At 42.3% G+C, this 14,334-nt stretch overlaps 1 protein-coding gene across 1 annotated transcript; it reads right to left on the bottom strand.

Moving 5' to 3' along the window:
- Positions 1 to 2,060: 2,060 nt before the first annotated feature.
- Positions 2,061 to 5,618, bottom strand: LOC117513453 (uncharacterized protein K02A2.6-like). Its single transcript, XM_034173635.1, is given in 4 exon segments — positions 2,061 to 2,947; positions 3,620 to 4,612; positions 4,615 to 5,131; positions 5,259 to 5,618. Coding segments are annotated over 4 exon segments (2,757 nt in total).
- Between the last annotated feature and the right edge of the window lie 8,716 nt (positions 5,619 to 14,334).

Below are 14,334 nucleotides of genomic sequence, written 5' to 3' on the forward strand. Positions count from 1 at the left end.
TTGTGTCCAATTTTTTGTCCTTTTCTCATTCATTAAATGTGTTAGATTTAATTTAATTTCAGGTCGACGTTTAACCAACTTGCTTCAAAAAAGGGGGGTGGGCAACAACAACAACAACAACAATAATAATACTCCAATATTTCAGAAATTGCAGCATTGCTGTTTATGGAGAGTCAGATGTTATGTGCCGAGACCTCTTTAAGTGATGTCAACACTTTACCTCTTTTGTATCTAGGAAGGTGTGTGCATGTAATATTGCAATCAACTGTTGTGAACAATCATCTAATGACTTGTCACTCAAGGTCTGCTGGGCAATTATGTTGCATTTGCAAGGCAGTGAATAGTGTTTATGAGAAATAATCCATGTCCTAATTGCTTGTCTGTTTTCCTTAAGATGTGTGCTGCTGATAGGATGTGATTACTGAACGTAAGACTATAAGACTGAAGAGTAGACTCTGATCATCACTCAGGATGTGTCTTTAGCAGCACAAAGAAAGCTTTTCAGTGTTCACTAAGGTAGTTAGAACTCATTTTATGTTGCTGCCCACCCTAAATTGAATATAAATAAGCCAAATAAGTTATGCGTGCCCTGTCTGTATTATTTGTTTCTTTTTATTTATTTTTTTTTTTTATCTTTTCGGATTTTTTTTTTTGTACATGGCTGAATTTGGGCAAATGTACTGAACATATTCCTACAACCCAACGCTGATGTGATTTTAATGGGCATGGCCTTCTTACTGTAAATGTAGCCATTAAAGACTTTTTTTTTTACCAGTGCCTTATAAATGATTACTTAATATTGTGTTAAAGTATGTTGAAGTTTGTCAATCATCCAAATAGGAGATATCTAGAAACTTGCTCTTCAACAACTGAACTTCTTGTTGGCCTTCAAGAAGTTTCCTCTTTAAAACTGAAAAGATATATTAATTTTAAAACTGTCAGTTTTAAACTGAAAATGTTTAAAAGTGAAGAAGTCACTTGAATTAGTGGCAAAGTTTCTTGATGAACAAAAAGACATCCAGTTTCTTTAAACTTCTCAACACTTTAAAGTATGATCACACATTTAGTATTACAGTACATGGTAAAATCAGTGCAAATCCAAATTTACTGTCAGCTTTATCTGTACCATCATTGGGATTTGCATCAAAATGATGCAAACCAGTACTTAATATTGGCCTCTACCATGGATATTTTTCATCAAATTTCAAAACAATGAAAAAAGTGATATACAAGAAGCACAAAAACAAAGACTAAAGAATTCTCAATAAGTTTTGAAGGAATCTCGATCCAAAATCAAAATACTGTTTTCACCAATACTGGCGTAACTAGTCCACCCATGCTGACTGAAGCATTGGGAGTTTGATAAAAACAAAAGTTACATGTTCATGAGACCAGTTTTACAGTGCATTGCAGATCCATATTACTCATAGTGACGTGTTCTCCCGAATGTTCTGATTTTTATTTTACATCATTAGGGGAGGTGATGGTCTAGTGGTTAAGCGTTGGGCTTGAGACCAGAGGATCCTTGTTTCAAATCCCAGCCTGATTGTAAAATCACTAAGGGCCCTTGAACAAGGTCCTTAATCCCCTAGTTGCTCCCGGTGTGTAGTGAGCACCTTGTATGGCAGCACCCTGATATTGGGGTGAATGTGAGGCATTATTGTAAACTGTCAATTGGTGTCAATTACTTTCATACACCTATACTGACCTTAACACATCAAACACAAATTATCTTAGCATACACATAACAGAACATGGAATATGCATTATCAAAGAAAAGCAGTAACACTTATCAAAAATTCAGTCTATCAGGAGGCTTTCGAGCACGCTGTGATCTGCGCACTGTCTCCTGTGAAACAGCAGTCACCACAGGCGTTGGAGCTTTGGGATGATCCTGTGCTGCGGTCACCAAAGGGGTCTGTGGTGTCTGTGTGTCGGTGTGTGATTGTCCATCCTCTGCCGGTGGCACAGACACCTCCAGTGGCGATTCCTCTGCCGGAGACGCTCCTCCAGGAGTCACCAGTGGCAACTCTGCAGTGCTGACAGTCTCTGGGCCTTTATCATGACACAGCCGCAACGTGGTCCTGATGCCTGCGGAACACTCGTCCATCTGTCAGTTTGATGACATAGGAGACGGGACCATTCTGTGTCAGGATAACCCCAGGAAGCCATTGCTGCTTGGAGTTACTGCAGAAATTCTTCACATAGACACTGTCACCTGCTTTCAGCAGTCTCTCTCTCGCATGAAGATCGTGGCTCTCCTTCTGCTTTTCTTGCTTTCTCGCTACCTTTGCTTTCAAGTCAGGGCGAAGCAGATCTAGCCTTGACTTAGGCCTACGGCCCATCAACATCTCTGCTGGTGTACGTGCAGTAGTGGTCTGAGGTGTGAGGCGGTACTTGAACAGGAAATGTGAGAGTCTAGTACTCAGAGAATCACCTGTCATGTGCTTCAAACCTTCCTTCACTGTCTGGACAGCATGTTCCGCCAGTCCATTTGATGCTGGATGGAAAGGAGCTGTACAAATGTGACAGATTCCATTCTGTTGCATGAAGTCACTGAACAGCTCACTTGTGAAGCTTGGACCATTGTCCGTGACTAGGGTGTCAGGTAGACCATGAACTGCAAACACTTGTCTGAGTTTCTCAATGGTTGAGGGAGCTGTTATGTTGCCCATGATGTGACATTCTATCCACTTAGAGTGGGCGTCGACCATGACAAGAAACATCTGCCCCATGAAGGGCCCTGCAAAGTCCAGATGTAATCTAGACCAGGGACGGTCTGGCCACTCCCATGGATGCAAGGGAGCTGGTGGCGACATTTTCTGATTGGCCTGACACTGTGAGCATAATTTCACCTTGTTTTCCAGGTCTAAGTCCATTCTTGGCCACCAGATGTAGGATCTTGCAAGACTTTTCATCCTAGACACACCTGGATGTGTCTTATGCACTTCCTGTTGTGTGGGCCGCCAGAAGAGGAGGTACTGCTGGCCCACCACCAGAGGGCGCCCTGCCTGGAGTGCGGGCTCCAGGCACCAGAGGGCGCAGCCGCCTCACAGGAGCAGCTAGGGTGACAGCTGTCACGCATCACCTGCAACAGCTGTTACCAATCAGCAGGGGTACATCAGCAGGACGACGTCTCCACCTCTTTGCCGAGATATCGTTCTACCTGGAAGGTAATATTCTCAGCTGACTGCTTGACAGTAACCTTTTGTGATTTTTGTGAGTGATAACAGACCTTTTTTCCAACGAGAGGTGGAGGTAGCTTTCCTGCCGTGCAGATTACTGGGTGCAAACGCGCCCACCTTTAATTGTGTTTTTGTTCCTCGCCAGCAGTACCAGGTCCGACACGCGGAGGCAGTGGCCACCTGGGAGTTCAGGACTTGGCGGCTCCAGTATTCCCGGGGTCTGGTGGCGGAGGAAATCGTGTGGTTCCGGTTCTGCTTTGGACAGGTGTCTCCTATCTTCGAGCCTGCCCACACGACACCTTTGTGAATTGATTCTGATCTATTGTTGTAATCTGTTGTATTTGTTGTGCACATTCACAACAGTAAAGTGTTGTTATTTGACCTACTCCATTGTCCGTTCCTTTGCGCCCCCTGTTGTGGGTCCGTGTACCGACACTTTCCCAACACTTCCTCCATGATCTGTGAGCGGCCTGGAGGAGGTACGACGACCCTCGTCCCGCAGAAGATGCAACCATCTTGTAAGCTCAGTTCTGTCTTTCTTTTCACATAAGGCCTCAAATCCTCACTCTCTATCACCGCGGGCCAGCCTTGTAGCAGGTAAGGCTTTACCTTGGACAGGACAGGGTCTCGCTCGGTCCATTGCTTGACCTGGGATGCAGTCACTGGTGTTTCCGACAACTTCTCTAACGAAAAGACAGTCTGTGGAGGCATGTAAGTGGTGACTGGCGTCTCGGGCAATGGCAGGCGACTGAGTGCCTCAGCATTTGCATTGTCTTTTCCTGCTCTGTACACTATGGTGTATTGGTAGGCTGACACTGTTAGTGCCCAATGTTGGATTCGGGTGGAGGCAAGTGGTGGGATGCAACGTGTCTCGCCAAACAGACTCATCAGTGGTTTATGGTCTGTATGGATTTTGAAAGGATAGCCGTAGAGGTACTGATGGAAGTGCTTAACAGCAAACACAATTGCCAGACCTTCCTTGTCTAGCTGTGAGTACCCCTTTTCCGCAGTCGTCAACATGCATGAAGCAAAGCCAATAGGCTTCTCTGATCCATCTTCCATTACGTGCGACAGCACTGCCCCTACACCATACGGTGAGGCGTCACATGAGAGGGTCACCTCCTTGTCTGGATCGAAATGCACAAGCGGTTTTGCTGAATGGAGCAGTTCTTTCACTTCATTGAAAGCCTTCTCTTGCTCGTCACACCACTGCCACTTTGTGTCATTGTGCAGTAGTTTGTACAGCGGCGCCAAGACCTTTGAAAGGTCCTGCAGAAATTTGCCGTAGTAATTCACCATCCCAAGAAAGGATCTGAGTTCGGTGCCGTTCTTGGGGCTCGGGGCTTCCTTGACAGCTCTCACTTTGTCTTCCACTGGGCAGATACCCTCGGCTGTTATCTTATGTCCCAGGTAAGTGACGCTCATGCCATGAACATGCATTTGTCTCTTTTCAGTCTCAGCCCTGCATCTGAGAGTCTTTGTAGCACCTGCTCCAAGTTGCTGAGATGCTCGGCCTTGGTAGCACCCGTAATGAGCAGATCATCCAGGTAGCATGCTACATGTGGGATGCCTTGCAACAGACTGTCCATTGTCCTTTGGAAAATGGCGGGGCTGGACGCCACTCCAAACACCAGGCGGTTGTACTTAAACAATCCCTTGTGCATGTTTATTGTGACAAACTCCTTGGATTCATCGTCTGGCAACAGCTGCTGATAGGCGTGGCTTATGTCCAGTTTTTTAAACGACTTGCCCCCTGCCAGGGTTGCAAACAGGTCATCCACCCATGGCAACGGGTACTCCTCCAGCTTTGAGACCTGGTTCACGGTAAGTTTATAGTCCCCACATATTCGCACTGTTTTGTCAGGTTTTATAACAGGAACAATGGGAGCTGCCCACTTGGAGAACTGGACTGGCTCAATGATGCCCAGTGCCTGTAAGCGCTCAAGCTCCTCGTGGTGTGGCATTAGGGTCAATGTACAGTTTCACTGTCATTCCCTTTATTGTGCCCAGCTCCTCTCTGAACACCTCACTGTATCGTTGCAGAACGTCCTCTGTTGTGCGTGTGTACTTCACCTCATGCCAATTAAGCTTAATTTTCCTGAGCCAGTCACGGCTCAACAGACTGGGACCACTACCCTTGGCCGCTACTAGACTCCCCTCAGCCTTCTGATTTCCCACTGCGATGCTCACCTTTAACACTCCTAGGTGGAGTATGGGCTGACTGGTGTATGTCCTTAGCTGGAGCTTTGATGGAGTCAGGGGTGGTGGCTTGGACCTCCACATCCTCCTGTAGGTCTTCTCGCTGATGACTGATGTGGTCACTCCTGAATCAATCTCAGACTTGACATCCTGTCCGTGTACGGTGACTGTGGCATAATATGGCATAGGCGGTTCCTCATCAGTGTCCACTGCAAACATGTCAAAAGAACACATAGCCTCTTTGCTTGCTTCCTCTACATGATGTGTGGCAGCCTGATTTTGCTTTGCTTTCCCCTTTTCAGTTTTAATTTTATTTTTAGCACCTCTGCACTTCTTTTCTAAGTGTCCTTTTTTCTTGCAACCATGGCATCCTTGAATTTGCATTCGTTTGCATAGTATGCACCTCCACACCGAAAGCATTCAACTGGTTTGCCAGATTTTGAACTGTCTTTCTTTATATGATGCACTGCCACAGGTTGTGCTCGAGCATGCCGTTTCTGAATGTCTTTGGCATTGCTAGCAGCCATTTCCATGCTCTGAGAAAGCTCTAGCGCTCTTTTGAAAGTCAATGTTGGTGTTGTCACACTCAGCAAGCGGTGCTGAATTGCATCATCATTTATGCCGCATACAAGTCGGTCACAAAGTATGTCGTCTAGCACTGCTCCGAATTCATAATGCTCTGATAGCTGTCGAAACTCTGCTACGAAGTTAGCCACTGACTGACCTGACTTTCTGAAGTGACTGTGGAACTTGAAACGCTGGAAAATTACAGATGGTTTTGGATTGTGGTGGTTGCCTACGAGTTTGACTAAGTCTGCATATGGAATTTCACCTGGTTTCCGTGATCTAGCTAAGTTCCTTATCAGCTTATAAGTCTTTGCCCCACACACACTCAGGAGAATCGAGCGCTTCCTAGCCTCTTCAGTAATCCCATTAGCATTGAAAAAGTGTCCCAACCTTTCCTCATACTCGGTCCAATCCTCATCTCCCTCCACAAATTCACCGATTGTCCCAAACGTTGCCATGATCTGCACAGGTCGTTGTACTTCACTGTGTCCCCTTTCCACAGTGACTGGTGCTCTGTTTCTCTCCACGACCACCTCTTGTTCCTCTGCGATGGCTTGGTGTTCCTCTCCACCGTTTTCACTCATAGCTGCCTATTGAAAGCTAGCTATAACACTTGACTAGCTATAGCTAACAACAAAAAATAAACCTGAAAACAAACTCATCTAGTTCACCTCGTAGCCAAAAATATGTGGTAACTTGTAAATAAAAAGAACCATGAAACACAGATGCCGAGTTTTCACCTTTATCTGAATTGTAAATATCAAACCTACATTTCGGTGTCTGAGAGAACCAACGCATGACTCAGGAACATGTAGTCTTCTTCTGTTTAACCCTTGCTGGCAATAGTAGTAGTACACATCCATACATTCTAATGGTCATAGAGTGCCACCTACTGGTAATAATGTACATTGCCCATATTTACTTTACTATTACTATATTTACATTATGAGAGCCCATTCTCTTTGTTACTTTACTATTTCTCTGCATTCGAGTCCCAGCCTCTGTCTTGGGTGTTTTCACCATAACAATATGTGGCTGTTGTGAGTTTTCTCTTGTTTATTTAACAACAACAGTGATTTAGGATCCATCCTCTGTCTGGTTGTGATGCTGCATCATGTGATTCTGCTTTTAATTGTGGGAGGATAGCTCTGAAGGCTTCAGTGTAAAATGCATGTCCCGCCACTGCTTTAACACTCCAGAGCACATGCAAAAAGTAATCAGCGATGAGTTTAGCAAAGACGAATAATTTTATTATTTTATAAAGACACACAGTGACTGGGCTCACGACCATGTTGTGGGCCATCACAGCCTGTGATTTGACTTCATCTGGAAGCTACAAGTTGCGTGAATAAATCCTATTTGAAGGCACATCCGGACACCTTCATACCGGTTGCATTAATTTTGGATTTGAGAGTGTTATTGTTGCACATTGTCCGGTGGCGGGCACAAAGGCTGTGACTCAGCTGTTTGCGTGCAACACTGGCGAATAATGGATGTGAAAGCACACCAAACACACCTTTAAAAAATGCATGAGCTCCCCCCAAAAACCTCCCTCTCCCCGTGCAGAATAGAGCTATCACTGGTGGTGCCTGTTATCTCCCTGAACCCCCAGGTAGAAAATGGTAATGATACCACTTAACATCGCTGCACATATGGAGGGAAAATGGAAATGCCAACAGCACCTCAACTATAAAGCAAATCAAATTGAAATATTAATCCACTGATTAATATAACATTATGAGAGCCCATTCTCTTTGTTGTTTAACAACAAAGGGTTGCAAAATAAGCAACTGCCTAAGAGGTAAGGGGTTTAAAAGAGTCCCACAGAGGTGCTAAAGCCCCTTTCAAACATCATTACTCTGCATAATGTATTCCCTTCCACAGTGCTGAGATTTGATATTGATGTTTACTCATTTATTTTTTAATTAACATTCGTTGTTAATGAATTCTTTGATGAAAGGCATTTTGTAAATCATTATCCTTAGAAAAGGAAAAACGGTATGCATTATTTCTGCCCCTTATACTCGGGACAGAAGGGGGGGAAAAAGCGAGGTGTAAGGGGAAAAAGTTGCACAGGAGAAGCGGGGTCATTGTTTAAACTTTGTTTTGATGTGGTGATTTTTTCTTTTCTTTTCAAATCCGCTTTGAACTCCCAAGTTGCTGTTTTCTGATTGCGTCTTGTGTCTACGGGGATGAGCGTGCGGCATTGACAGGGACCGGAGCAGGAGTAACGGGGGAGCCTGTGTGGATACTTAGCTAATTACAGCAATATAACTCAGGGCTTTCAGCGAGCGGCTCCACAGAGGACGTCTGCACTTCTATCCATGGAGCCCTTGGTGGTACTCTGTCCTTCCCTTCTTTAAAATTGATCACTGGGGATCTCTTGGAGTACACAAAGTAGGCTGGGAAAGTTTCCTCTTTCTCACAAGTGTCACGGTGTTGCAATTTATGTGACATCCTGGTTGTCCTCAAGCCAAAAGAACAAATTAAGTTACTTGATAAGGTGTCCTACAGAGCACGTAGGTCAATGGGATAGGATTTGGCCATCCAATATTTCAATCTGGGTTTGATTTCCTGTCACACAACCCACGTCCTCAGACAAAACACTTCATCTGCATTGTCCCAGTCCACCCAGCTGCTGCTATTATTACAGGATGTACCACCTCAGGGTCCGTAGCAGGGTTTTTTTTTCCAATAAACTTTTAATATCTATTTCAGTTCCAAAAATATTTGAACAGTGACAATTTTGTTGTTGTTGTTGTTTGCCTCTGTACACTGACTGCTCACACACACACACACACTTATCTTCAACCGCTTAGTCCAATCAAGGGTCGCGGGGGGCTGGAGCCTATCCCAGCAGTCATAGAGCGTGAGGCGGGGTACCCCCAGGACAGGACATCAGTCTGTCACAGGGCCACAAACAGACAAACAAACACATTCACACCCAGTCACACACCTATGGACAATTTAAAGAATCCAGTCCACCTAACCCGCATGCCTTTGGATGTGGGAGGAAACAGGAGCACCCAGAGGAAACCCACACAAACACAGGGAGAACATGCAAACTCCACACAGAAAGGCCACAGGCGGGAATTGAACCCATGACCTTGCTGTGAGGCAACAGTGCTAACCACTAAGCCAATGTGTTGCCCCACTGACTACTCATGAGATGAAATTAAACAATCAAGATGTGTTTCCAGTGTAGACTTTCAGGTAGAGATGTAGGGGTTTAACAAAAATACAAAATTGTGGAATTACAGACATTCTACATATTCTAATGGTGTGTTTTGTATAGGGATGGGTATTGATAAGATTTTATTGATATTGATACCATTATCGATTCCGTTTATCGATCCAATTCCTTATTGAGTCCCTTATCGATACCTTGTGCATTTTTTCTGTACTAAAAGTAGACTTTACAGGTTTTCTATGTCGACAACATTTTACTGATTCTTAAAGTAAATAAACATGAAACTGGTCACTGGATCCTTGATCTCTGGACAAAAATAGAAATAAACAAAATCTGTAGATTTTGTCAAAAGCATTTCCTTTCAGACATTACTGGCATGAATCTTACTCCATACATCTGAGCTGAACTCTTGCAGCTGTGCTGTGCTGCACATCAGCATCAATGTAATTCATAAATGCAGGATGTCTCATTTTAAATACTCATGCACACCATTAAACATTTAGAAAGGCATATTTGACTTCTGAGTTAGGCTTAGGTTTAGGGTTAGAATCATCAAAATAAGAAGAAAAAGACAACATTTTATTTTGACTTGAATAATCCACCATCTTGGTGACGGCATCACGGCCTCCAGGCAGAAAATATATGGAATATACATACAAAATCTTGCACAGAAAAATCCATCTAAATATATACAGTTCTGTATATATAAGTATATACGTTTTACTACGATTTTTCCATGAGAATAGGCTGCATTTTTATGCATAGTCCCTTTGTTTGCAGAGTCCATAACAGACAAACTAAATATCAGAAATATTGCTTATACAAATCATCACTTTTGTGGCCAGTTTTCCTTAGACAAGTCAGGGGATGGATACATAAACATTTCAAAGTCACTGAATGTGTCTTGGAGTACATTTACGTCAATTGTCAAGTACTACACAATGCGGTACTGTGTGGTAAATCTGTCAGGATTGGGGAGTTGACAAAAACTAAGTGACCATGCAAGAAGGAGAATAATGGAAACCAGCAAGAATGTCAAGGCAACTCTGAAATAGTTTTTGATTTAAGAGAATGTGACCGGAGAAACAGCGCATTGTTCAACTTTAACCTGTTGCATTGCTAGTCACAGCTATAAGAGGTGATAGCCAAGAGGATTCTCAGTTCAAATCCCAGCCAGACTAGTCAATCACATTTGGCCTTTGGACAAGGTCCTTAATAACTGAGTTGCTCCCGATGTGTAGTGAGCGCCTTGCTTGACAGCACCCTGATGTTGGTGTGTGAGTGCCTGTGTGAATGGGTGAATGCAAGGCATCATTGTCAAGTGCACTGAGCTTCTGATTCAGATGGAGAAGCACTATATAAATGCAGTCCATTTATCATAGCTTCATGGTGGAATGAAGCAGAGCAGGAATATAGATCAAATGTATGTTTTTGTAAAACCCTTTTTCAGAATAAAATCATTCTCTGCTCCACTCCACAATGAAGCTGTGTAACTAGTAGTACAAAAGATGAAAGTTGCACGATACACAGTTTCTCCAGTTAAAACTACAGAAGTTATAACTCCTTCAGAGCTGTCATGGTGTCTTGATAGCTTCCCTCAATTGTCTCCTCTTTTCACAGTCATTCAGTTTTTGTGACGTTCCTACTCCAGACAGATTTACCGTACAGTACCATACATACTTCTTAATGATTGACGTAAATGGACGAGAGCCTCAGTGGATAAGGAGCTGACCTGCCAGTATTTATTTTATTTATTTGCCCTTTATTTATCCAAGTAAAATCAACTGAGATCCAGTTCTCATTTTCAATGATGAACCTGGCCAAGAAGTCTTGAGTTCGATTCCTGCTCATTCTGCTCTGATTCCTTGAATGGGATGCTCAATCTGCATGGTCTCAATCCACTCATCTTTAAATGGCCTTGTGTGGGGAATTAACCTGCATCAGACTGGCGACCCTTTGAGCAGGAGTTGTAGACTCTCATCTGCTTCACACTACAAAATCTCAAGAATTGTCCACCAGCACCAATGGGCTTCAGGGCCTGTATTGGACATAATATTAAAGTGTGAATTACAAATGTTCATGTATGCATTGGCTGACTCAGCCAAAGAAAACCAGCTGTAAAAGTGATAACATGCATCAGAGCCGACCCAAGGCATACGCCAACTACACGGTCGCTTAGGGCCTCCACGCCACCAGGGGGCACCGAGACGTTGTGATAAAAAAGTAAATATATACATAAAAGTAAATATATACATGAAATTAAAATAATATTGAATAATTTAAACAAAATTGTATTACACCCGAAAAAAATAAATTAATTTTGACAAAATACCAATACTAGGTTAATTGATGCCTCCTGTTGGCTGCTGCCACCGTTGGGCAAATTTAGATGCACCGCTTGGGTCAGGTGGTTGATGACTAATCGTGAGGAATGAAGTGAGTACAAGTCATGTCTCAGAAAAGAAATTGTCTGAGGCTGAATCTCTTTTTGATTGACAGCAAAATGAGCGAATCAGCGATCTTTTGGTGTAAACATCCGTGGGAGCATTTTTTAATTTTCATTCTGTTCTGAGTTGAACCGGAGACTTTCCTAATCCTCTTAGCGGCATTTTCTTTGTTAAAAATGACTAGCGACAAATCGAGCTTCTATTTCTGGTGTTTTTTTTTAGTTTTTTTTGTAGCTGCTTGTGTTTGGAGACTGACTTCTATCACAGTTTCTGTTCCTACCGGCGGGTGCTGCTGAGCTCTTCCACCGTCACAAAGCCCTCACAGGCGGACACATTTCACACTAGCCTCGCGCCAGTCCCAGCTAGCAAGCTAGCTAGGTAGCAAGCTGCACATAATGGCAGACAATTTGAATGTTGTGGACCGGATTTTGGCGAAGCCATTTGATAGTCTTCCTTATGAAGAAAAACTTAGAGTTAAACAGCAGGGCAGATCAACTCCTCAGATTAATTTGGTGCAAAAGGTGGGGAAAAGTAGCTCAGCTCTCAATGGTTTGCAGGCCAAAGTTAAAGCAACAGCCCCCAGTGCAATGTTTGTGCATTGCTATGCACACACATTGCTGTTATGTTGTGGATTTCTATGTTCATTTTGGAGATTAAGTATTGTATTTATTATTTAAGTATTTAATTTTGATTACAACTTTATTTTTCTGTAAGATAATGTGAATGTCATTTGATTCTATTTTGTATTTGGATATTGAACGTTTTGCACACCATTGCACATCTGAAAGAAATTAAACTATTTAACGTGTTTACTATAAATGCAGTCTCCTGCCTGCTGATGTTACTTTCAAATAGTTACATTAACGAGCCATAATTATACATCACTCTGTATGTAGAAGTTAATTAAAACATATTTATGAGTTTGCTACCCTTTTAAGGTTAAAAACAAGAATGACACCTGTATGATGTAAGATAATAACAAATAATGCTAATGATTGTGGGTACGTTACACACATAACAGTGTAGCCTATGGAATAATGAGGCATCTGGTGCTGAGGTGATGGTAGGGCGGTCCCCAAATGAAATTCTGCTTAAGGCCCCATAAAGGCTTGGGCCGGCCCTGACATGCATTAAAAATAATTATTATATTGTGTTTATCTAAATGATATGGATCTGACTGTATGTTCGCTTGTGGGAAAATATTATATACAAAATATATATACAATATTTGGAAGTAGGGCTGTCAGTGGGGAAATGCTGTTTCTAACACAAATATAGCAGTACAGCTGTTTTTTCTTGTTGCTTAATGCTGACAAATTATGCTTTGTTGTCTTTCTGCCGCATGATTCTGTTTTTCTCCCTGTCCAAGGTGCAGCTCCATCCAGAAGTGGGAGTGGGTGTCTTCTTCTGTAATGGCCATGAAATAGCCTGTGGACCCAACTCTAGCCCCCCCCCCAACTCCCCCTCCCATCCTGGACACCAGCATGGACTCCCAAAATTTCCTGTGTATTTATATTGTCAGTTGTGTCTGTAGCATGGCCCAGGCAGAGGGTCACCCCTTTGAGTCTGGTCTGCTCAAGGTTTCTTCCTAAAATCAGAGGGAGATTTTCTTTACCACTGTCACCTGTGTGCTTGCTATGGGCGTTGGTAAGGTTATTCCTTACTTATCGGTCATTCCGTGTGAAATCATCAGGTGCCTCCCAGGTTGCCGACTCGGATTCTCATGATTATTTTTTTTTTTTGCAAGTACCTACATATGTCTGATGAACACATGCAAAATATTTCTGCTTAATTCCAAGTAGTTTTTTTATATTTTAAGAAGGGTACCCACAATCCTATTTTTCACTCACAAATGCATATTGAACTATTTTTCATTTTAAAACTCATTATCTCAGCTAAAAATGCAGACATAAAGGTCAGATTTGAAATACACCCTATTTGGGCACCCCAGATACAGTAATAAATTTCAAAAATGGGATACAGAGCTAATTTTTCATTCTGTAGCATCACAAAAATGGCAGTTTGTCCATTCTCGCAAAAATTACAACATTTCAAAGAGCTGTACTAAAGAAGGGATTCAATGGATAATCTTCATATTGTATAATACACATGTCTGGGATACTAGTTACATGTGTCTAAAACATTGTGGTCATAACTTGAAGGGTTTTTGAATTACTGACTCTTGAAAACTGAACATGATCATAGAATGTTAAACATAGGCCCCCAGTCTCATAATTTTTTTGTGGAGCGCATATTGATATACCAACTTTATGTCAAAATTTTTTTATCTAGCTCAAATACCTTCATAGTGAAAAAATGTGCAAAGTAGGGTACCATAACATGGCGTGAACCAATTTTGAACCTGTATTTGCATATTCAGAAAGCAATATATCAGGTCTGAATGGAAGCATAAAGCTCAAATTTGGTATTTACAATATTTGACACCCCAAAATAATGGATTAACTTTGAAAGATAGATTACTGAGTTTACTTTTTCTTTCATGGCATCATAAAATTAGCAATTCAGTCATCAATGCAATTTTTTTGCAAAGTTTTGAAGAGGTGTACTCCGAGAGTAAAATGAGAGGTAATTTTAATATTTCAGAATTAATTTTCTCTAAGTAAAATATATTTATGCATAAGAACTGCATAAGATGTAATTGACCCCTTAACGCCCATCGTCACATATATGCTACAATCTCTGACTCAAATATGAAACTTACCAAATTGACCTGTATGCCTGTTGT

The sequence above is a fragment of the Thalassophryne amazonica genome, chromosome 7 (assembly GCF_902500255.1).
Source record: "Thalassophryne amazonica chromosome 7, fThaAma1.1, whole genome shotgun sequence".
Classification (NCBI taxonomy): domain Eukaryota; kingdom Metazoa; phylum Chordata; class Actinopteri; order Batrachoidiformes; family Batrachoididae; genus Thalassophryne; species Thalassophryne amazonica.